Source organism: Felis catus, chromosome D3 (genome assembly GCF_018350175.1).
Source record: "Felis catus isolate Fca126 chromosome D3, F.catus_Fca126_mat1.0, whole genome shotgun sequence".
Taxonomy (NCBI): Eukaryota; Metazoa; Chordata; class Mammalia; order Carnivora; family Felidae; genus Felis; species Felis catus.
Window position 1 is genome coordinate 44,454,760 of NC_058379.1, and position 24,968 is coordinate 44,479,727.

The following is a 24,968-nucleotide window of genomic DNA, read 5'->3' on the forward strand; positions in this document are numbered from 1 at the left end:
CATGGGGAAATATTTCCAGTTAGGGATGTATACAAAGGGTAGGCATTGCTTTTGTCTATGTCAGATTCTCTTATGAGAGCACGTCTTAATTAGAGTAAAGTAGAAGTAGAGTAGAAAGTCTATAGAACTAGGGATGCCTGTGTGGCTCAGTCAGTTAAACTTCCTACTCATTTAGGCTGGAGTCATGATCTCACAGTTCATGGGTTCAAGCCCTGCATTGGCCTCTGTGCTGACAGTGTGGAGCCTGCTTGGAGTTCTCTCTCTGCCCTTCTCCCACTCTCACTCACATGCTCCTTCTCTCAAAATAAATAAACTTTAAAAAAAAGTCTACAGAAATATGAATTGAAATTATAAATTATTTAATATCAACTTGAAAACGGTTTCAGCTTAAGGTTTAGAGATGGGAAGGGACCTTTCTAAAAGCCAGCTTTTCCAACTCCATTTGCCAGATGGCTTGTAAATGGCTCAAAATACATAACTGCAAAATATTCTAACATACCAGTCAAAACCTAATTCCCTTCACTTCAGTAGTTTGTCTTTGGTTCAAGCAAATGCATGGGTTCCAAATACTCTTTAATTTGGGCAAAAGACACGATTTATAATGTAAAAAACCTAAAAATCATATTAATGAGTTTATGAGTCAGAGAACCATTTTGTCCCACCCTCACTTCCTGGTGATTGGTTTTCTCTAGTAATAGTGTTGATGTAAACCATGATTACAGATAGCCAATGGAACAGTGAACTATGGGTACTTTAAACATACCTATAATATTAACTCAGGAGCATCAGCTAGTTTTTATCTTCTTTCTGCTGACATGTCTTGAAATTAGAAGTAGGAGAAGATACACAATGATTTTCAAATGCTGTTTAAAATTTGCCCTGGTTATGTTTTACAACTGGTATCAACCATGTCCACTTTCAATTTAGGTTGCTAATTTTTTTTTTAATTCTATTTTTAGTAGAATAAGAGGAAGGACAAATGGGAACTAATGAGAAACTACAACAAATGAATTTCTGTCTCCAGAGAGATTCACTAAATCTTGTGCTCAGGGTTCTCCAAAGGTATGCATTCCCCGCCCCCCCCATTACTCCAAGGAACTAGAATTTCATTTACATTCCCTCCTTCTTTGTAACAGAGAAGCTGCAGAGTCACCCAGAGGTCACTGAGACATGAGATTGAGATTGAAACATCCTGTCTCCAAAACTCAAGTTGGATGAATAATTAACTCATGTGAGTTGGAAGAATACAATTGTTACAGAAGGAAAATGAGTTAAATGGATTTATCTTTAATTTGCTTTCTCCCTCTTTTCTGTAACTTAGTTCACACATTCCTTATGGAATCCCTTTGCTTCCATCTGTACCCCTCAGAAAATAGTATCTTTAGTGTCTTTCCTTTAAGGTCTCATTTAAATATTACCTTCTTTGTGAAGCCCTCCTTCCCCCACTCCCCCCCCCACTACTTTTTATTTTTTTATTATTTATTTATTTTTTTATATATGAAATTTATTGACAAATTGGTTTCCATACAACACCCAGTGCTCATCCCAAAAGGTGCCCTCCTCAATACCTATCACCCACCCTCTCCTCCCTCCCACCCCCCATCAACCCTCAGTTTGTTCTCAGTTTTTTTTTTCAATGTTTATTTATTTTTGGGACAGAGAGAGACAGAGCATGAACGGGGGAGGGGCAGAGAGACAGGGAGACACAGAATCGGAAACAGGCTCCAGGCTCCGAGCCATCAGCCCAGAGCCTGACGCGGGGCTCGAACTCACGGACCGCGAGATCGTGACCTGGCTGAAGTCGGACGCCTAACCGACTGCGCCACCCAGGCGCCCCTGTTCTCAGTTTTTAACAGTCTCTTATGCTTTGGCTCTCTTCCACTCTAACCTCTTTTTTTTTTTTTTTCTCCTTCCCCTCCCCCATGGGTTCCTGTTAAGTTTCTCAGGATCCACATAAGAGTGAAACCATATGGTATCTGTCTTTCTCTGTATGGCTTATTTCACTTAGCATCACACTCTCCTGTTCCATCCACGTTGCTTCAAAAGGCCATATTTCTTTTTTTCTCATTGCCACGTAATATTCCATTGTGTATATAAACCACAATTTCTTTATCCACTCATCAGTTGATGGACATTTAGGCTCTTTCCATAATTTGGCTATTGTTGAGAGTGCTGCTATGAACATTGGGGTACAAGTGGCCCTATGCATCAGTCCTCCTGTATCCCTTGGATAAATTCCTAGCAGTGCTATTGCTGGGTCATAGGGTAGGTCTATTTTTAATTTTCTGAGGAACCTCCACACTGCTTTCCAGAGCAGCTGCACCAATTTGCATTCCCACCAACAGTGCAAGAGGGTTCCCGTTTCTCCACATCCTCTCCAGCATCTATAGTCTCCTGATTTGTTCATTTTGGCCACTCTGACTGGCGTGAGGTGATACCTGAGTGTGGTTTTGATTTGTATTTCCCTGATAAGGAGCGACGCTGAACATCTTTTCATGTGCCTGTTGGCCATCCGGATGTCTTCTTTAGAGAAGTGTCTATTCATGTTTTCTGCCCATTTCTTCACTGGGTTATTTGTTTTTCGGGTGTGGAGTTTGGTGAGCTCTTTATAGATTTTGGATACTAGCCCTTTGTCCGATATGTCATTTGTGAATATCTTTTCCCATTCCGTTGGTTGCCTTTTAGTTTTGTTGGTTGTTTCCTTTGCTGTGCAGAAGCTTTTTATCTTCATAAGGTCCCAGTAATTCACTTTTGCTTTTAATTCCCTTGCCTTTGGGGATGTGTCGAGTAAGAGATTGCTATGGCTGAGGTCAGAGAGGTCTTTTCCTGCTTTCTCCTCTAAGGTTTTGATGGTTTCCTGTCTCACATTTAGGTCCTTTATCCATTTTGAGTTTATTTTTGTGAATGGTGTGAGAAAGTGGTCTAGTTTCAACCTTCTGCATGTTGCTGTCCAGTTCTCCCAGCACTATTTGTTAAAGAGGCTGTCTTTTTTCCATTGGATGTTCTTTCCTGCTTTGTCAAAGATGAGTTGGCCCTACGTTTGTGGGTCTAGTTCTGGGGTTTCTATTCTATTCCATTGGTCTATGTGTCTGTTTTTGTGCCACCCCCACTACTTTTTAAAGTTTATTTTGAGAGAAAGAACATGGATGCATGTGGGTGTGGGGGATGTGGGGAGGGGCAGAGAGAGAAGGAGAGAAAGAGGATCCCAAGCAGGCTCCATGCTGCCAGCGAGCCCAACATGGGGCTCAATCTGAGATCATGACCTGAGTTGAAATTAAGAGTCAGACGCTTAACTGACCAGGCCACCCAGGCACCACAGTGAAGCCCATTTTAATCCTTGCTCCCATCATAATTATATTTCCTCTCTTTTATATCCCCAAAGCACTTTGTACATCTGCTATAATAATTACCAAAACTTGCCTTGAGGGACACCTTGGTGGCTCAGTCGGTTAAGCGTCCAATTTCGGCTCAGGTCATGATCTCATGGTTCGTGAGTTCGACCTCTGCATTGGGCTCTTCGTGGACAGTGTGGAGCCTGCTTGGGATTCTCTCTCTCCCTCTCTCTCCCTGCCCCTCCCCCACTTGCACACGCTCTATGTCTCTCTTCTCAAAGAAAAAAAAAAAAAAAGAAACCTGCCTTGATTTCACCATTTGTAAATTAGTGTGTATTTATGTGTCCGACTTCACTATTATCATGGTTCTTAGTATCCATCACAGCCTGATGCTATATTCTGCACACACATGAAACTCAGTAAATACATATAAATTATGATTCCTAGTTGTATCTTCTTGGATAGTATGAGACTGGACATGTCAATAAAAAGCTTTGGAAGCCTGGAAGATTTAGAGAACTGGGAATTTCAGAAAGGGAAGGGAAAGGAAGACCCCTGGATTGATTACAGTGAAGCCCAAGAGGTTTGTGAAGAGAGAAAAATAAGCTCTATTATTTGCTCTGCATTTGGTTCTTTCTTCTTTCTTTACAATGTAAAGGGTGCCCCACTTCTTTCTTCAGCCAAATCCTGCATCTTTGGTCTAGATCACATTCTATTCTGCACCTTCAGGGACTTAAGATCCATCAGTCATCCCATTCTTACTTCTTCAACATCTTCTTCTACTAAACCACCTCATGTGAGTACACAAGAGTGTTTCTAATTTAAGGCTGCATTTTATTCTGTTGTGAGAATGGATCTTAATCTAACCTTTCTCCTGATGGTGTTTATAGTTTCCAATATTTTGCTATTACAAGCAATGTTTTATTAAATAACTCTATCCTTTTTTATTTTGTTATTTTACATGTGCCAGTGTTTCTGAAGGATAAATTCTTAGAAGTGATTTCTGAATCAAAATGTTGGAAGATTTCCACCACTTTACACATTTTGCAGCAGTGTATGAGAGTGTCTGGTTCCTTTCACTGTTGCCAATACATGGCATTAAACTTTTCAAAATAGTTGCCAATCTGATAGATTAAAAATATTTCATAGTTTTAGTTACCATTTACAAGTGTGGTTAAACATTGTTATTGTAAGAGCTCTTTGTGTTGTTGTATATGTGTACGTATACGTGAATTGTTTATCCATGCCTTGTGACCATTTTCCTCACTGCGCTTTTGGTTACTTAAATTCTAATATATATTAGGGTCTCTTTCTAGTTCTCCATTCTGTTTTAGTGATCTGAAAAATTTTGCACCAATAACTATTTAACTGTAACCTAATTCACCTTTCAATTCTGATGGTACCATATCTTCCTTCTTTGAAAAATATTTTTGACTGTTCTGTTTCTTTTTGTAGATAACTTTTAGAATTGCTTTATTTATTTCTTAAAAAAAATTTTTTTTAATGTTTATTTTTGAGAGAGAGACAGAGTGTGAGTCAGGGAGGAGCAGACAGAGAGGGAGACACAGAATCTGAAGCAGGCTCCAGGCTCTGAGCTGTCAGCACAGAGCCCGATGCAGGGCTCAAACCCACGAACCGCGAGATCATGACCTGAGCTGAAGTCAGATGCTTACTGACTGAGCCACCCAGGTGCCCCAAGAATTGCTTTATTTCTAAATAAATTCTACTTTGATTTTAATTGGGATTTAACTAAAACTATAAATTAATTTGGAAACAATGTACAACATTCATTTTTTTGTTATGCTGAAACATGTTTCTTGGTTTATTCAAGTCTTTTTTTTTTCCAAAAGAGGCAACAAATGTTTTATTTTGTCAATGAAAATTACTGTATTCACCACAAGCTTAAGAATATGTACATATATATACAAATATATATGTATGTATATATATATTTGAATATATATACATATATATGTATATATATTTGAATATATATACATATATATGTATATATATTTGAATTTATGGAAGTCAAGTCTTCTTTCTATTTTCTTAGGAAGTTTTACAATTTTCTTCACAAAATCATTACACTTAATAATTACTTTCTCAGTGTAGCTGAAGATCTATACAGTTGATACTTGAACAAGGGGGTCAGGGGTTAGGACCCCCAACTCTCCAAGCAGTAAAAAATATGAATATAACTTCTGACTCTTGAAAACTTAACTACTAATGGCATACAGTTGAGTGAAAGCCTTACCAATAACATAAAGTTGATTAACAGGTATTTTGTATGTTATATGTATTATTTACTGTATTCTTACAATAAAGTAAGCTAGAGAAAAGAAAATGTTTTTGAGAAAATAATAAGGAAGGTGCACCTGGGTGGCTCAATCAGTTAAGCATCTGACTTTGGCTCAGGTCATGATCTCACAGTGGGTGAGTTCGAGCCCTGCATTAGGCTCTTGTGCTGACAGCTCAGAGACCCTGGAACCTGCTTTGGATTCTGTGTCCCTGTCTCTGCCCCTCCCCCGCTCATGCTTTGTCTCTCTCTCTCTCTCTCTCTCTCTCTCAAAAATAAATAAACATTAAAAAAAATTTTAAAGAAAATAATAAGGAAGAAATAATATCTTTACATACTGTTCTGTAAAAACTCTGAATATAAGTGGACCTACACAATTCAAACCTGTATTGTTCAAAAATCAACTATAAATAATTTCTTAAAACATAATAGAATTTTTGTTTCCTCTTAATTTAATTCCTGTGAAACCAAAGATGAAATAGAAGACAAGGTCAGACCGTTGGCAATATTTTTTTTCTTAGCCTGCCATTCTTAAATGTCAGGAATTTATACTTTTCTGTAAACATACATACAGAAAAGTATACAAACCATGTGTAACCATATGTAACCATAAGTACACAAACCGTATGTATCACAAATGAGTCACTATTCTCTCCCAAAGGGTAACAATTGCTATCCTGGTTTCCAATACTAATAATAATATTATTTATAATCTATTTTATTTGTATTCAACAAATAAGTAAATATGTTACAGATAATCAGAGACATATTTCTCACTGGGAGAAAGGAGTTACAGATAAGGAAAGAGTGGGAAGCTAGAATTAATTCTGTGTTGCTAAATTGGAGTCAGAGGTATCAATATGGACTCTTGTTTATTTACAGATGATAGATACATTTAGATGTATATGTGTATGTATTATATAGGATTTTTTTCCTAACTCCATTGAGAGGGGCTACAAGCAGTGGGGCCCCAGTAGCAATGAGCATATCATCTAGGTTTCAGCTTTTTTTTTTTCATGTTTATTTTTGAGAGAGAGAGAGAGACAGAGGGTGAGCAGGGGAGGGGCAGAGAGAGGAAGACACAGAATCCGAAGCAGGCTCCAGGCTCTGAGCTGTCAGCACACAGCCAGACACGGAGCCTCAACATGCGAACCTTGAGATCATGACGTGAGCCGAAGTCGGCCACTTAACCGACTGAGCCACCCAGGCACCCCTAGGTCTTAGCTTTTAAATCCTATTCTTAAAGGAACCAGGGCTCCCTGGAGAACTAATTGATTTCAGGGCTGGAGTAGTGGAAATACAAGATGAGCCTAGAGATCTTGTGCTACCAGAGTGCTTAAAAACAAACAAAAACAGCATATCAAAGACACATAGAAATCAACCAGAAAAAAACCAAGCTGAAACAACTAAAATAATGATAGTACTGAATTCTAACCCAAAAAATTATAACACCATCAATTCTTGGTGACTATGAATAAAGCTACTATAAACATACAAACAGATAAAGCAATTTCAGGTTTTGGTATGAACATGTTTTTATTTCTTTTGGGAAAATTATCTAGCAGTGGTAAACAAATATCCATGAGTCTCCACTGATATCGGTAAGTGAATTAAGAAATGGCATTGGAGGAAAAAGAAGCAACAGCTCTTCTTTTCTGAAGAATTCCAAATTTAAACATAGAAGAAATATGGGGAATGGAAAATCACCATCAGAACACTACTTTGGGGACACCTGGGTGGCTCAGTCGGTTGAGCATCCGACTTCAGCTCAGGTCATGATCTCAAGGTTTGAAAGTTCAAGCCTCATGTCAGGCTCTCTGCTGTCAGCACAGAGCCTGCTTCAGATCCTCTGTCCCTCTCTCCCTGTCCCTCCCCTGCTTGCACTGTCTCAAAAACAAATAATTTACTTAAAAAAAAAAAAAAAAAAAAAGAACACCACAGTAATTTCTGCAGGCAAAATCCACCAAAGAATGGGCAGAGAAGTTAAAACAGAAACATGATATTTGTATAGCCTCAAAGTATCTCCCCAGCAGCATCACCACCCTAGCCAAGGAATCAAGTTAACGTGACCATTCAGATCAATATGCACTTTTTTTCTACACTGAACCCAATGTGTTGGTGGGACTCGAATTTGTGACCTCGAGATCAAGAGTCACGCCCCACCAATGTGTTTTTGATAGAGAAAGCTACATTAGTACTAACATGTCATTAGGTTTGATTTGGTTAATAATAATACACATCTTTTCATAGCCACTTCTTACATTTCTATAGCTCTTAATAGCTCACACAACACTTTCACATACATATTATCTCTTTAATCCTCATACTAACTCTGAACATTGACATCACCTTCTGCATTTTATAGATGAAGAAACTAAAGCCTAAAAAGGATAAATTATTTGCTTCAGGTCAAATGGTGAATTAGTAGGAGAGCCAAGAATCCAGCACAAATGCTCTGAATTCAAGTCCAAATATCTTTTCCAAGAAATGATTTTAAAATACTAGGGACTGGGTGCTTAACTGGCCTGAGTGGCTCAGCCAGTTAAGCATCTGACTCTTGACTTCAGCTCAGGTCATGATCTCACAGTTTGTGGGATTGAGCCCCTCGGCAGGCTCCACCCTGAAAACATAGAGCCTGCTTGTGATTCTCTTTCTCCCTCTCTTTCTGCCCCTCCCACACTCAAGACCATGAGCATGCTCAAGTGCTCTCTTTCTCTCTCTCAAAATAAATAAATAAACATTTTAAAAAATACTAGGAACCATAATTAATGATTATAAATGGATTTAAGTAAATACAGAGTATAACAGGCATTTAAAAATTTTATATATATTCAAGAATATACATCATGAAAATATATATAATACTTACAATAATAGATATGTTATATCTACATCATGGTTTTTTTTTTTTTAAGTTTATGTATTTATTTTGAAAAAGAGAGAGCACTAGTAGGGGAGGGGCAGAGAGGAGAGACTTAATCCCAAGTAGGCTCCATGCCATCAGTGCAAAGCCCAAGTTGGGGCTCAAATTTACAAACTGTGAGTTCATGACCTGAGTCGAGATCAAAGGTTAGATGCTTAACTGACTGAGCCACCCAGGCACCCCTCTACCTCCTGTTTCTCAAAGTGTCCCTTTAACTCTGGTAAAGTGTCTCTTTTAACCTAGAGGTTTCAGAGGCCAAACTGAATTACTACTGTATAGCATTAGGAGAAACAAACTATAATCAGAGTATGGGAGTTAAGTACTTTGCATGCTTCATTTTGAGTTTGGAAAAAATAGAGAAAATTTTCTAAAATGCTTATGTGTGCTCATAGGCAAAGTAAAGCAGATGATATGGGTATTTGAAATTTACAGGCACAGGGACCCCTGTCTGCTCAGTCATAAGAGTGTGTGACTCTTGATTTCAGGGTCATGAGTTTAAGCCCTATGTTGGGTGTAGAGATTACTTAAAAACAAGTAAATGAAGGGGCGCCTGGGTGACTCAGTTGGTTGAGTGTCCAACTCTTGGTTTTGGCTCAGGTCATGATCTTATAGTTTGTGGGGTTGGGCTCTGTGCTGCTGGTGCGGGGCCTGCTTGGGATTCTGTCTGTCTCTCTCTCTCTCTCTCTGCCCCTCCCCCACTCATGTTCTTTCTCTCTTAAAATAAACTTAAAAAAAAAATAAGTAGGGGCACCTGGGTGGCTCAGTTGTTAGGTGTCCACTTCGGCTCAGGTCGTGATCTCAGGGTTTGTGAGTTTGAACCCTGCATCAGGCTTTCTGCTGTCAGCACAGAGCCTGTTCCAGATCCTATGTCCCCCTCTGTTTCTGCCCCTCCTCTGCTCATACTCTCTCTCTCTCTTTCTCTCTCTCTCAAAAATAAACATTAAAAAAATACATAAACTTAAAAAAAAAAGACCCGGCTATAAAATTTATAGGCACCAATAGGTTGACAGTTTAAAGCAGAATAATGTTCTTCTGTGATCATTCTTATCTGTAAATATACTGCTAGCCTATCTATTAATATCCAGCTGATATTGAGTCCATAGTAATATGATCACCAATAAAACCTGAAGTATGAATAAGATAGATACTATTATTGTACTGTTTATAAAATTTGGGTACAAGTATCTAACTCATTGTGGGGAAGAAGATGATAGCCCTTTCTAGAAAGTGCAAATGCACAATTGTCCAGTAATAAATTAACACTGAGTCATGGTCTTAACTGAAAGTGAAATGTTTGTTACTTGATCCAAGTAATTATCTTTATTTATTTACTTAAAAATTTTTAACGTTTATTTTATTTTTGAGAGAGAGAGAGAGGAAGAGAGAGCGCAAGTGGGGGACGGGCAAAGAGAGAGGGAGACACAGAATCTGAAGGAGGCTCCACGCTCTGAGCTGTCAGCACAAAGCCCATCCTGGGACTCTAACACCCGAACCATGAAATCATGACCTGAGCTGAAGTTGGGATGCTCAACCGACTGAGCCACTCAGGGACCCCAATAATTTCCTTTATTTAAAAGAGATATCCAGAGAGGTAATTATTCTTGTCAAATTCTTGCCTTTCACTATTTTCAAAATAATCCCCACATTTAGGTGGTTGAAGGATAAAGCCAGAAAAAGTATCTTGTAGTTACAGTATTGAAGGTAGAGATAAATAGCACAGTTGAATAATTCACAGGTTTAAAATGCATATAATGAAAGCATAAAACATCATTTTTATTATCATAAAGCCCATGAATATATAAACATCTGTCTCTTTGTTTAGAGATAAAATTTAAAAGCAAAACAATAAAATCAGTTATATACAATGATTCTTACTGCATTGGGTATCATTGCTAGTGTCAATTTTGTATTGTAGGAGAAGGAACGGCAGTTTCTAGTCTGTCTTAACTTGTTTTCAGAAAAGGTTAGGTCCAAAATATTGTCTTTTAAGTGAGAACTGGAGTTAAAATAGCCAATTTCCTAAGTATTCTTTATCACCTGACCTTGCAAATTGTCCTCATTGATTCCAAATTAAGTTCTAAAAAGTTGTGTGCTTACCTTGTGACCAGCGCTTTGTTAGGTTCAGAGCAACTGTGAAATTTTAAAAATTACCATTTTGACTATAATGTCAGTAGGGGACAAGCTGCTTTAACAGATGTTCTAATGTGGAGAGTGGTTGCAATAATCTCTCCTCTCCCTACTTTTGATTTGTATGTAAAATCTACTATTCCATCAGTCAGGGTCTGGTTCAAGTATTATTAAGTATTATTAATAATAAACCTAATAGGGCACTTGGGTGGCTCAGTCGGTTAAGCATCCGACTTCAACTCAGGTCATGATCTCATGGTTCGTGGATTCAAACCCTGCATCAGGCTCTGTGCTGACAGTTCAGAGCCTGAATCCTGCCTTGGATTCTGTGTCTCCCTCTCTCTCTGTCCTTCCCCCACTAGTGCTCAGTCTCTCTCTCTCTCTCTCTCAAAAATGAATAAACATTGGGGCGCCTGGGTGGCGCAGTCGGTTAAGCGTCCGACTTCAGCCAGGTCACGATCTCGCGGTCCGTGAGTTCGAGCCCCGCGTCAGGCTCTGGGCTGATGGCTCGGAGCTTGGAGCCTGTTTCTGATTCTGTGTCTCCCTCTCTCTCTGCCCCTCCCCCATTCATGCTCTGTCTCTCTCTGTCCCAAAAATAAATAAAAAATGTTGAAAAAAAAAAAAAAGACATGTAACATTAAAAAAAAATGAATAAACATTAAAAAAAATAAACCTAATAATGGGGTACCTGGGTGGCTCAGTAGGTTGGCATCTGACTCTTAATTTTGGCACAGGTCATGATCTCATGGTTTCGAGCCCCATGTAGGGCTCTGTGCTGACAGCAGGGAACCTGCTTGGGATCCTCTCTGTCCCTCTCTCTACCCCTTCCCTGCTCATTCTCTCCCTTCCTCTCTCTCTCTCTCAAAAATAAATTTAAAAAAGAAAAATAAACCTAATATGAGACAGTCACTGTGTTGCCCCAGGGGATAAAATGGAGAGTAAAGAAGATATGTTTCCTGTCTTCACTGTATTTACAGATTGCTGGGGGAAAGCCAATAAGTAAAGAAGCTGTTAAAACTAAGTGTGACAACATCATATACACTAGTGACTTCTTTCTTTAACTTTTAGTAACTCCTAGAATTCCAGTCTTTTCCAAACTATAGGTTACAACCCATTAGTGGGTCTTAAAAGTGCATTTTTAGAGTAATTTTTAAAAAGTAATAAAAAAAATGTATGCACAAAAGTAGAGAGAATAATATAGTAAACCCAGTACACTTATCCTCCAGATTTAAGAATTAATAAGATTTTCATTTTCTTACTTTCATTTTAAAAAAGAAAACGGGAGGGGTACCTGAGTGGCTCAGTCGGTAGAGCGTGTGACTCACATCTCAGGGTCATGAGTTCAAGCCCCATGTTGGGCATGAAGCCTACTTGGAAAAAAAATGAAAATGGGGTAGTTAAAAGGATAAGATAGACCAGACTAGAACTGGATAGGCTACAATATATGAGTGTATCACACTATGAATATTGTACATAGTAAGAGAAACTATTGTTCCATAAAATTGTGTGTGTATTTACTGAATTTAAGATATAAAAAAATGGGGGCACCGGGGTGGCTCAGTTGGTTAAACGTCCAACTCTTGATTTTGGCTCAGGTCATGATTTCATGGTTTGTGGGTTTGAGCCCCACATTGGGCTCTGTGCTGACAGCACAGAGCCTGCTTGGGATTCTCTTTCTCCCTCTTTCTCTGTTCCTCCACCCCCCTTCCCCCAAATAAATAAACATTAAAAAAAAAAAGGTCTTATAAAAAAGATATAAAAAATGAATGGGATTCTGTGAAAAAAAAAAAAAAAGGAAAGGAAAATGACGTATCCATTTATATTCCTATTAGTGAGTACAGTGCTGTGTAAGAAGGCTCTGGATAAATGTTTGGTAATGACAACAAGCAACAGAAACATGAGGAACTAGCTAGAAGAAAATTACATATGTATAAAGTTAACTGTGTTGTTTGTTTTTTTTTTTTTTCATAAAGTTAACTTTTTAAAACAGGGAGCTGGCTTATAAGGTAGTATTTTCATTCTTATACACTATTACTCAACTAATGTTGACTAAGAACTTACTCTGTTTCAGGCAATATGCTAAGTGGTTGGGATGCAGAAACAAATACAGCACAGCACTTCTTTCTCAGAAAGAAGTTGTTTGGAGAGTTGTTTGCTGTTGTTTGGAGAGATAGCTGGAGAGAATAGTCTATCCTCCACGTAAAAGAATCAACACTTGAAAATGCTCATCTCATTATAACTAACACACACATACAGGTCTGTATAGCTGTGTTTAATTTTTGTTTTATACTAATGAGATCATACCATACATATGAACCAACAAATTGTTTTTCATTAGATAATGTATCAGAAATATCTTTATAAATAAGTACATATAGGGGCATCTGGGTGGCTCAGTCAGTTGAGCATCTGACTTCGGCTTAGGTCAAGATCTCACAGCTTGTGAGTTCGAGCCCCACATTGGACTCTGTGCTGATGGCTCAGAGCCTGGAGCCTGCCTCGGATTCTGTGTCTCCCTCTCTCTCTGCCCCTCCCCTGCTCACGCTGTCTCTCTCTCCTTCAAAAATAAATAAACATTAAAAAAAATAAAAAAAAAATAAGTGCATATAGTGCTATCTCCTTCTTTTCCATGGTTATGTAAGGGTGAATGTCATAATTTACTCATTTCCCACTAAATAGGTTGTTATTCTAAGTGTGTAAGGCTGCAATGAACCTGTATCTTTACATACCCTTGCTGGCTTTTCTATAGGATAGATTCTTCAAATTGGGATTTCTAGATGTTTGCTTGTCTTTTAATGCTGTCAAAATGTTTTGCCTTCCAAGAAGTTGCTTATTTACATACTTGTCAACTATTTGAATAAGTATTTCCCCATACTATTACCAACACTATATATTATTAATCCTGTATGTTATTAAATTTGTCATCTCAAGGTCATGAATCTCTTTGTTTTTAAATTTTGCATTTCCTAAACTATTAGTGGGATTGTCCACCTTTTTAAAAATAAATTTATTGGCTATTATTCTGTGAGTGTCCTTTGTATATCCTTTGCCCATTTTTCTATCACGTGTTTCATTACCAATTTTTAAGAGTTCCTTAGCTTTTTGTGATACTAACCTAGTGTGTATTGCAAATGTTTTTCTCTGTCATTTGTATTCTAATTTTGCTCATGGTGGTTTATGTAGAACTGAAGTTTTCTTTTTCTTTTTTAAAATGTTTATTTATTTTGAGATAGTGAGTAGGGGAAGGGGAGAGAGAGAGAGAGAGAGAGAAAATCCCAAGCAGGTTCTGTGCTGTCGGCACAGGGCCTGACATGGGGCTTGATTCCACAACCCTGGGATCATGACCTGAGGTGAAATCAAGAGTCAGATGCTCAACTGACTGAGCCACCCGGGCTCCCCATAGAACTGAAGTTTTCATGTTTCATGTAATCATATCTGTCACTTCTTTTCATGTGGGTTCTGATTTTTATATTTTGCTTCAGAAGGACCGTTCCACTCTAAAATAATAAAAATAGGGGCACCTGAGTGGCCCAGTCAGGTTAAGCCACTGACTCTTGATTTTGGCTCAGGTCATAATTTCATGGTTTGTGAGACTGAGCCCCTTTGCAGTCAGCACAGAGCCTGCTTGGGATTCTCTCTCCCTCTCTCTCTGCCCCTCCCACACTCAAATGTGCTCTCTCTCTCTCTTGAAATAAATAAATTTAAAATAAATAAAATAAAATAATAAAAATAACCTCCCATGTTTTCATCTAGTACTTTTATGGAATTAAAAAATGTTTAACTCTTTAATCTAGCTGGAATTAATTTTTGTATGGAGAGGGAGGTAAGGAGCTACCTCCCCAATTCTAGCACTGGCCAATGGGTAGACAATTTTCTTGATATAATTTGTTTAAAATTTAGAAGAAAACTCTGAAGGGCAGGATCAGTTCCACATGAACCATACAGACTGAAAGTAATTATTACTATTGAATCAGAATATATGTTGTACAGACAAACAAAGCTCTGGTATTATCAGTGCTATCATCCTAGACACAGTTATAAGGGAGTCTACAAGTACATTATCAGGAACTATCCAAAAAGTGGCATTTCTAGGAAACAACTTTGTGTTAGTATGCTTGTTTGTACATGGCTCATTTAATGTGATACCTGGGCAAATAGGTGGAAATAGTAAAAACAAAAACAAAAACAAAAACAAAAAACAAAACCCAAAAAACCAGAAAAGATATTGAATGGTATGGAGGCTATCACTCTGGGCTGGCTAGCCCAACAACCATTTCTAATCCCCTCTCCCTTGCTTGCCTACATTGCAAATGGAAAAGTTGACATACTTGATTTCCCACCTTCCTTCTCAACCAGGATGGCCATGTGACACAGTTCCAGCCAATGGATATAAGTGCAAGTCTTATATCTGATATGTCTGGCCCCATCCTTCCCACTTTTCCTTCTCTGAACACACAAACCTGATGGCTGAGCTGCAGCAGACATCCTGTGTTCTGGAGGAACTGGCCCCCCTGCTAAGGATGGAGAGGAGGCAGAAAAAGCCTGAGTCCTTGATGACACCAGTAACACACCAGCCCTGGTCTACCTGAAGAGGTTTAATAATGCAAGATAGTTAAATATCATAATTCCTAAGTCACTGTTAGACAAGTTTCCCGAAGCTAAAAGTATTTTTAATTAGTACAAATGATGTGAACCCCATATTCTGGGAACAGTGAAACAAAACAGTTTTAATATTTCTTACTAATGCATTCATGAAATTATCATAAATTAATTTCTAGGGATTATTTTTTTATAAAGACTTACAAAGAAACAATTTAAAATGATAGAATTTATTTTAATATATTGATATATATGTATACACATATACTATTTTAAAAATAAGCATGTAAAGTATAATTGTTATAAAACATAAGTCAGCCTTAATTTAATATTATCAGAGTAAAAGAGCATGTATAGAAGTCAATCTAACATTTTTGCATCTGCCTTTCAAAGTTAGAATACACAAAAGATATAGCGCATTGTATTTTATCTTATTTCAGTCTTCACATTATCATCATTGGGTATAAATACCCTTAGGAATGTGCCAACTTATAACTTACATTCAAATAACCCAAATCTCTTAACAGTTATTAAAGTACCATTAAATCACCTAAAATGAGTCATCTAAAAAAATACTGGCCTAAATTAAAACCCTGAGGAATTAAAATCTTTTTACACAATAGTTTTGGTTAAGTGCGATTCCATGTTTGACTACTTTATTTAAGGTCATACTTGGTAAGGCATAGTAAAAATAAAATCTACATAAGTTACAGTCTAAATCTATATTTCATTTCTTTCTACAAAGTTGTTTTGTTTCCCCAAAAAAGTTTTTGCAAGTCATTCTGGACCTCTTCACTACCTGCTGGCATATCTGCTTTATATACAGTAGTTAAGATTTGTACACTAAGCTGAGCTGCCTTTACATGGTAGTTCAGACAAAATGCACCTAAATAACTACATGCTAGAGAGTTCATGTCCATGCTCCACCATGGCCTGAACAAACTGCTTGAAGACTCGATCCATGTAAGTGGACTGCCTTGGCCAGATTCCCTCCAGAAAACCAATATGGCCTCCATAAGAAGTAAGGACCAAAGCAACATTAGGGTTTTGCTTGGCAGTTTCAATTGGAATAGCTTGGGGAAAAAAAAAAAAAAAAAAAAGATAAGGGAAGGGGGGAGGTCAGAGAAGGAAAGGAGAAAGGAAAATATATAATTATTACTGGTTCCTGTTAGGAATAGTACATGCTTTTATCATTTCTAATCATTATAAACTGAAACACCATTACATAAATAAATATTTGTAATTAGTACAGCTAATGGAATAAGTCTACTTTATATCAACCATCTACATTCTTTTTCTTTTTTAATTTTTTAAATATTTATTTATTTTTGAGGGAGGGAGGGGCAGAAAGAGAGGGAGACACCGAATCTGAAGCAGGCTCCAGGGCTTCAAGCTATCAGCACAGAGCCTGACACAGGGCTCGAACTCATGAACCACAAGATCATGACCTGAGCCAAAGTCTTAACTGACTGAGCCACCCAGGCTCCCCACAACCATATGCATTCTTATAACAGATCATGTTTACAGTTACGTACTGAACCATCATTTTTGGAAGAATCAATCCAAGTGTTTAATCATAACATAAAAGTATAAAAAGGCCTAGTCTTGTTTTGAGAAATTAAAGTAAGGTAATGGAAGGAATGGTGAATACTTACATTATGCTATAAGATTCCCATTTAGGTATTACACCAGGAAAAACAAAAAAGCAACAACAATCTTCTCACCTTTGTAAGAGTTATAAATTCATTATGTATGACTTTGGTTAATTTTACATGAAGTTAGATTCCTGAGGGGCCAATACAATTGTTGGCAATATTAAGGACTCAAAATTAAACAACGATTTATGTAGTAAAAATATATACAGATAGCAAAAAAGAGTGGAATAAAATATTCCCAAGTGATAACAGTGTTTATATTTGGGTGGTTAAACGTTGGTGATTTTTCTTTTTCTTCCTTGTCTGAGTTTCTATTCATAGTAAGGAGAAAGAAAAATTTTATTTTGAAAATATAGTTGCAATATTTAAATAATTCACTCGCAATGACAATCTTTTCATATACTCTACAAAATCTATTAAAGGGTGTGAATTAAAGTTGTTTTATTCTTATTTCTTTCTCCCACACTTGGAGTTCAGTAAACTGTTTTGATTTAAGATCTATAGTGAATCACTACCTGGCATAAGAAGTGTTTTAATTTCAGATACTGCTAAATCTTATCTCCTTAATTAAGGTAACGTGGTTGTTGCAGTATTTAGACCTTCATATCTTGGGTAGAGTCTTAAAGGTAAATTAGCTAATTAAAGGTAAGATCTCCCTACCCCCATACCCTTCTAATGAAGGAAAGGAAGCTGACACACTCTAGGAGAACTGAGACCCTTCCAAGGGTCTTGCTGCTGTGCCCAAACTGCCTGTTCAGATGATGCTCTGTTTGACCTTCACAACACTCCCTGAAGAATAAACTTAGAGACTCTAAATCAAGGCCTGGCAAGCCAAGCCCTTGCCCAAAGGGGTTCTGAACTCTTATCCTTAGCCGGCCCCACCTAAAGAAGAGTACTTCCTATCTTGGGATAAGGTGTGTGAGCTTAAGGGGAGGGGCAGGTGAAATGACATACTATTTTTGTTTTTCCTTTTTCACCTCACATTAAAGGCTTCAATTTAGAATGCTTCATTTGCCTCTGATGAAATTATTATGAGCTCCAATTTCACACTCTGGATACACTCAGGAATTTATAACACCGATAGTTACAGACATACCAGAAGAACAAAAGGCTGTGCCACGTTTGAGTCATGTGAAAGATGCTGGCTGCCTGCGCTCTCAGAATGCAGACAATTGTCTCCTATTTCAATGTGGCAAGACTATCTTAAGGGTTTGGGAAAGAATAGGAAATGATGAGTTTAAATTTCAATCAAATGGGGCAGGTTAAAATGCTGGGAAGTTTTTGTTGGTAAAAGAAGGGTCTGTGAAATATTAAAAAAGAAAGAGAAATAGTAGACTTTCTTAATCCAATGAATATAGGCTAAATAACCACCATGCAATTCAACTAATACTAAAGTTCACTGTTTCATTTCTTGGTATGTGGTGAAAGGCCAAAAAGTTCCAGCCATCTAAAATTACTTGTGATTAATCATAAATCACATATAAAAATGACATCTCCTGCAGAGATGATAGGTGATTTTTATTTTTATACACTTTGGGGATTTTCTGAAATTTTGACACTACACATGTGCTGTTTGTAATCAGATTAATTTTTTTTTTTAATGAAGTACTTGGGAATATGTTTTTAAAGTGTTTAGGGGAGAAATGAGAACAAAAATGTATAAAAAGCTATGTGAAATTTCATTAGAAAAAAATCAGAGATTGAGTCTACTGATCCTTATGATGACTTCTAATCATCTTGTATTGCTTCAGTATACCAGCCCATGCATATATATCTTTGCTACCAAATTCATATTTCTTTTTTTAAAATTTTTTAATGTTTTATTTATTTTTGAGACAGAGACAGAGCATGAACAGGGGAGGGGCAGAGAGAGGGAGACACAGAATCCAAAGCAGGCTCCAGGCTCTGAGCTGTCAGCACAGAGCCTGATGTGGGGCTAGAACTCACAAACCGTGAGATCATGACCTGAGCCGAAGTTGGACACTTAACCGACTGAGCCACCCAGGCGCCCCCCAAATTCCATATTTCTTAAATTAAGAGGGCAAGAAAGTTGATTTGGGCATCATTTTTTTTTATACGGTATCCAGGGGGAAAATAAAGACTGTTTCTTTTCAGATGGGACCGAATGTGCTACACTCATTGAGATATTCAAGGACGTCATGTTTATAAGGTCTCAAGTTTTCTTCCAGGTTAAAAGGGGGAAAAAAATGTCAAAGTCTTCTGCTTAAGAAGCTCAGGAAGAAAAGCCAAGTGATGACAATAGACTTGTAAGGCAAGGAGTTCGAGCCCCACGTCAGGCTCTGTGCTGACAGCTCAGAGCCTAGAGCCTGCTTCGGATTCTGTGTCTCTCCCTCTCTGCCCCGCCCCTGCTCATGCTCTGTCTCTGTCTCTCAATAATAAATATATGTTAAAAAAAAAAAAAAGATTAAAGAAGGAAAAGTTATAAAAAATGAGAACAAGCAAAATATTTCAGTCATAATTGATTCTAAACCTCTCACAATTAACTAGATAAGCGTCTGTGAAACTTTTTAAAGTGATCTCAGAAATTTAGATATAAATTATGAGTATTTAGTAATTTTTTTCTATTCCAGTGGAAAACATTTTATATGTCTGATATTTTACTTCTCATTACTGTATTTTCTTAAAGAGAACAGTATTTTAAAACTGTTAATTCAGGGGTGCCTGGGTGGCTAAATCAGTTGAGCATCCAATTTCGGCTCAGGTCATGATCTTATGGTTCACAGGTTTGAGTTCTGCATCAGACTCGATGCTGTCAGCACAGAGCCCCCTTTGGATCCTCAGTCCTCATCTCTCTTTGCCCTTCCCTGCCCTGGCGTGCATGTGCCTTCTCCCTCTCTCCCTCAAAAATAATTAAAATTTAAAAAGAACCCGGTTAATTCATGTCAAAATGTATACAAATAAGTTAATTTTACCATGACTTGGTGAGAAAACATCATCCACAGAATTCAGACACAACACTGGAATTCCTACTGATTTTAGTCTACGATTAGGGCTGGCGTCAGTATAATAATCATCGATTGTTCGGTATCCAAACATGACTGAAGTGAATCTCTTATCAAACTCTCTAATGGATTTAGCCTGAAAAATAAAAACAGATTATTTCTACTCCTGGAATCCAAAGAGGAAATAAAAATATTAAATAAAGTTTCTCTCCTACCTTCATGACATGATCCATGTCGATTTGTTTTACAAACATATGCCGGTGCCTGCAACAAAATAATTTTAAAGGTAAAAAATTAAGGTAAAAAAAATTGAGGATATTGCTATCTCAATCAGACCTAAAATACATAATAATAAATAACAAAATAGTCTAACACTGTTTTATGTTAGGGCACAAAGTTGGTACTCAGTATTTACTTAATCAGACTTAAGTACATTGATATTTATCCTAAAGACATTTTTTAAGAGTACTTTTTTCTTTACTGAAAGATATTATAACTAGTTTTGTAATAATAAATGTAAATATTGTTTCATAACAACTTGTACCTACACACTGTTGCTGTTAAATCAATTTGGCCAAAAAGGCCTTACTTAAGCCAGAAGCTTTCAATTGGATAAACCACTTGAAGACATTATTTTTAAGTTGCTATATTGAAAATTAAAAGTTATATTTTGTGTGATTATTTTTTAACTGGTGGTCATTTTTCTTTCTTTTTAAACATATTTTATTTATTTATTTATTTATTTATTTATTTATTTATTTATTTTTAAGTAAGCTCTATACCCACTGTGGGGCTTGAACTCATGACCCTGAGAACAACAGTCGCAGGCTCTACCGACTGAGCCAGCCAGGCAAACCTAAATAGTGGTCATTTTTCTTATATAACTGATACTTTAATTCAGATCATTCACTTTTCTTACTACTGTGCCCCATTTCAGTGATGAGTAATTAGTGATCTAATTTTTAAATATTTTAATCAATATTTTATACTCAACATCTGTAATTTAATAAGTAGGTTAAGTTTAATCCAATGTTTAATGTCAACTTTTGGGATAATTATGGTTTTCAAGAAGTCATGTACCAATTAACTATACTTTTTATTTAGCATTTATATTACATTGATCAATTCACCTAAAAATAGATGGTAATAGTCATCAAAATAGAAACAGAGACACCTCTGTTCTCTGTTATCACACCAATTTAAATGTTAGAAGATACACAAACAATTCCAGAAAAACTAATGCAAACATAGTGTTCTGATAATCTTAAGAAATGTGTGGGCTGAGAATACCCAAGTGCATTTTCCTAAGCTTCTAAAACATAACATGTTTGCAAGCATATGCTTAAGAAACTACATTATTCAGCACTAATAACACTTAATAACATTGCTTACTACCTAGGAAAGAATTCGGTACTGATAAGATTAGCAATAGGTAGAAGAACTAGGGAAACAGAGTATAATGTTACTCAACACATTCAATGCTAATGCTTTTAGTCCTTTAGAATAATTTAGAACAGTGATCTTCAAAGTGGGGACACATACCCTACAGGTTGTACAAGACAGTGCACTGGGATACAGAAAGAAAACATTATAACTTTTACCTATATTTTTAGCTTATACTTAAAATATTTATTTTTTGTATATATTTATAACAAAGAATATTTGGGTTAGTAAATGCATATAATGCAAACATAAATATACAAGTATTAGCAGTGTTATACTTTACAACTTTTTTCTGTTGGGGCATGTAATCCAAAAAGTTTGAAGATGTCAGATGTTAAAAGATGACTCACTTATTAACTGAAGACTGGAGGCAGGTTGTCAAATAGTAATTAAAAAGCAGCCAGTTGAGTGGTTTCTCCAATGACTCAGAGCAAGCAAAAGTATTCCAACCAACTGAAAAAGTTGCAGCTGCCTTCAATGGAGTTTTTGGCCCAATTTTGCCTAAGTAATTCAAAAGCAGCATACTAAAATGGGGAGAAACAAGAAACTTAGTGATTAATTTGTTGTATCTCTCAAGACATCTAATTTCTTTTTTTTAAAGCTTAATTTAATTTATTTTGAGAGACAGATAGAGAACAAGCGGGGGAGGGGCAAAGGAAGAGGGAGACAGAATCCCGAGCAGGCTTGCACTATCAGCGCATTGGCCGACAGAGGGCTTGAACTCACAAACTGTGAGATGGTGACCTGAGCTGAAGTCAAGAATCGGACACTTAATCAACTGAGCTACCCAGGTGCTCCCAACAGAATGTTTCTAATGTCCAGGCCACATAGATTATCAAAATGATATTGATAACAAAATGATAATGATAATGATTAAAAATATACAAATCTTTGGACCTCAGTCTCTAGGTGAATGTTTAGTTTTAGTATGTGAGGGGTGTTTCAGGCAAACTTTTCTATAATTAGCCACACAGTAAATATTTTAGGCCTTCCTGGCCATACAGTCTCTGTCACAAATACCCAACTCTGTGATTGTACTGCAAAAGCAGCTGTAGACAATATATAGGTGAACGGACATGGCTGTGCTCCAACAAAACATTCTGCATGGATGAAATTTAAATAAATTTCACATAATTTTCACATGACATGAACTATTCTTCTTTTGTTTTTTTTTTCAATCATCTAAAAATATAATAACCATTCTTAGCTCTTGGACTGTACAAAAACAGACAGATTGCCAGATCTGACCTGCGAGCCATGGTTTGCCAACCCTTGGCATAGATGAGAGAGCAAGAAGGAGTGGTTTTTCAGATGTGGCTGCACATTGGAATCACCTGCAGAGCTTTCAGAACTATTACAGATGTCTGGGTTTAGCCCTGGAGATTGTGAGTAATGGGTCTGTGTGGGCATCCTGGTTGCCTCTGAGCCCTTGCCCTCTAAAGTAAGTCTCCAAAGGGCTTCCTAGTGTAGAGTTAGACTTCCTGAGTTATGGCAGAGCTTTTGGCCCCCAAATCACTTATTTTCTCTTCCTACTCTTTCCTATTCTTTGTCCTTATCTATCACACATTTTCCACTTTTCCTTTGGTTCCATCAATTTTCCCAATTTTAATCTAGTTCTATTTTGGTAAAAGGAACGAGAATGGGGTTTAATCTAACACTAATGTCAGAAATGTAAGTTTACCATTGCCAACTAAAAAAGGGACGACAGCCTAAATTCTGCTTCTCATTGTATTTTCCATTCTTTATTTCTCCAATTGCCGAGGTTGTGAAATAGGAGAAATGGGTAAAAATTGTCTCATTCTCTTTCCCAAACCAACTGGCTTGCAGAGTGAGTGTGATGAGGTTTTAAGTCAAAAGTGGAGATTTTTGTTTTGCTTTTGCAAATGACTCTTAATAATGACTGTACTCCTAAAATAATAATAATAATAATAATAATAATAATACGATGATGATGATGATGATGATGATGACTGTACTCCTGGTATAAGGTTCTGTGGTTCACTAAGTCATTTAAAGAATAATGTTTACTCTTCTGTGAAGGGTTCATTCTAGGGTCTTAGTTTTGGTGGCCCTATTCTTTGTTTTGAAGTCAGAGAGTGCCTGCATGTCAGTAAGATAATGGGCAAATTGGAAGGGTTGGAAGGGAAGCTCTCAGGAGTAGGAAGGATCGGTAGTATTCATGACCAAGTAGGGGAGGATACTCCTTGGCTATTATTCAAGAGCAAAATAATACCAAGATGTTACTCCAAAACAGTTTGTTTTACTTTGACAGAAAAAGGACTCCATTTTTTCACCAAAAGAAAAGAGACAGAGAGAGAGCGAGAGAGAGAGAGAGAGAGAGAAAAGAATCCAGAATTAAGAGATTAAGAGGCATATCAACCCTAATTATGGACCTTATCTGGTTCTTAACTCAAACTGTAAAACCAACCAACCAAAAGTCGAAGAAATGTGACACTGACAAAATATTTGACTTGATGATTTTTAGAAACTGTTAGTTTTGTTCAGGTCTGATACCAGTGTGTGTGTGTGCTTTAAAGAGAAATCACCTCTTAGAAATTACCTACTGAAATATTTATAAATGATATAAATCTCATGATAGATGAGATTTATTTAAGATAATTAGAATTGGGGAGGAATGGAGGGTAAGACTGATTAACAAGATTATCTGTGAGTTGATAATTATTGAAGCTGTATGAAGAAGGTTGATTATTATTGAAACCAGCTTATTAGTATATATGGGAGATCATTATTCTCTTCACTTTTATGTGAATTTTAAATACATTCTTTAAAGCTTGTTTATCATCTCATTGGGAGACTGAAACTTGACTGGGTCTAGAATGACATGAATTCCTTGGCTAGACTCAGTTCTGGCTTAAATCCCCTACTGGGTCACAGGCATCACAGGTATGGGGATTAATCCAGTCTACAAGGGCACTGGATGTCAGGATCTTCAACAGACTACATTTTTGTCTGTTGCATTTCCAAAAGAAAAAAAAATGTGTCAAGCTGTAAAACATCCCCAAGTGGTAAGCCCACTTGGGAATGTGTCACAGTGCTAGGCAACTAGAAAGGGTGCTTCCTTCAAACAATTTACAAGACATTAATATTCAATCAGCTGCAAAGGCTAATGGTCAAGTTCTGCCTTCAGGCACTGAGGCTTCAAAGGGACATGAATAGGCATTTCCCAGGAGCTTCTGAATAGAGAATCTGGGCCTGTTTATGTAAGGTCTGGCCTTTAAAAAGTCAAGAATTTATATGATTAAGGGAAAAAGTTCAGCTGGCACCCTGTCCTCTATGGCTCACATTATGGAGCAAAGGAAAGAGAAGTACACTGAGCACAATTCACAGATTCTGCCTGGATTTTCTGCACTGATTCAGATTTCTTCCTTTTTAGTAGGTCAAGTCAGACTTTCCATGCTAATGTAAGAAATGTATTCTTTTCTTCTTAGTTTTATGTTTTTCAGAATCTAAAAAGCTGTGGTTACAGACTATTTTTCGGAATCTATCATTTGTAAAGCCTATTCATTTTCAGGTAAATATACTCCTAAGATGTTCTGAAAACTGAAATGGCAGATAAATCAATGACAAAATTAAGAAAAAATACACTTTCTATCTCATGTGTTTGCT

At 37.0% G+C, this 24,968-nt stretch overlaps 1 protein-coding gene and 1 long non-coding RNA gene across 3 annotated transcripts in view; one reads left to right on the plus strand and one right to left on the minus strand.

The window, feature by feature from the left end:
* Positions 1-253: 253 nt before the first annotated feature.
* On the plus strand, positions 254-13,143 carry LOC123381248. The gene is made up of 3 exons (XR_006588073.1): positions 254-1,062; positions 1,137-1,231; positions 12,753-13,143. It is a non-coding gene; the product is annotated as an uncharacterized LOC123381248 (long non-coding RNA).
* A 2,351-nt stretch (positions 13,144-15,494) lies between these two features.
* The window catches only part of ABHD3 (abhydrolase domain containing 3, phospholipase), a 38,599-nt gene continuing 29,125 nt past the window's right edge, over positions 15,495-24,968 (minus strand). For both annotated transcript variants that reach the window (XM_045041749.1, XM_011288076.3), the window contains 4 exons: positions 21,692-21,865; positions 20,114-20,162; positions 19,869-20,034; positions 15,495-16,353 (listed from right to left, as the gene is read on the minus strand). In XM_045041749.1, coding sequence (XP_044897684.1) covers positions 16,175-16,353; positions 19,869-20,034; positions 20,114-20,162; positions 21,692-21,865 — 568 coding nt within the window. In that variant the 3' untranslated portion in view covers positions 15,495-16,174. The remainder of the gene's footprint in view (positions 16,354-19,868; positions 20,035-20,113; positions 20,163-21,691; positions 21,866-24,968) is intronic.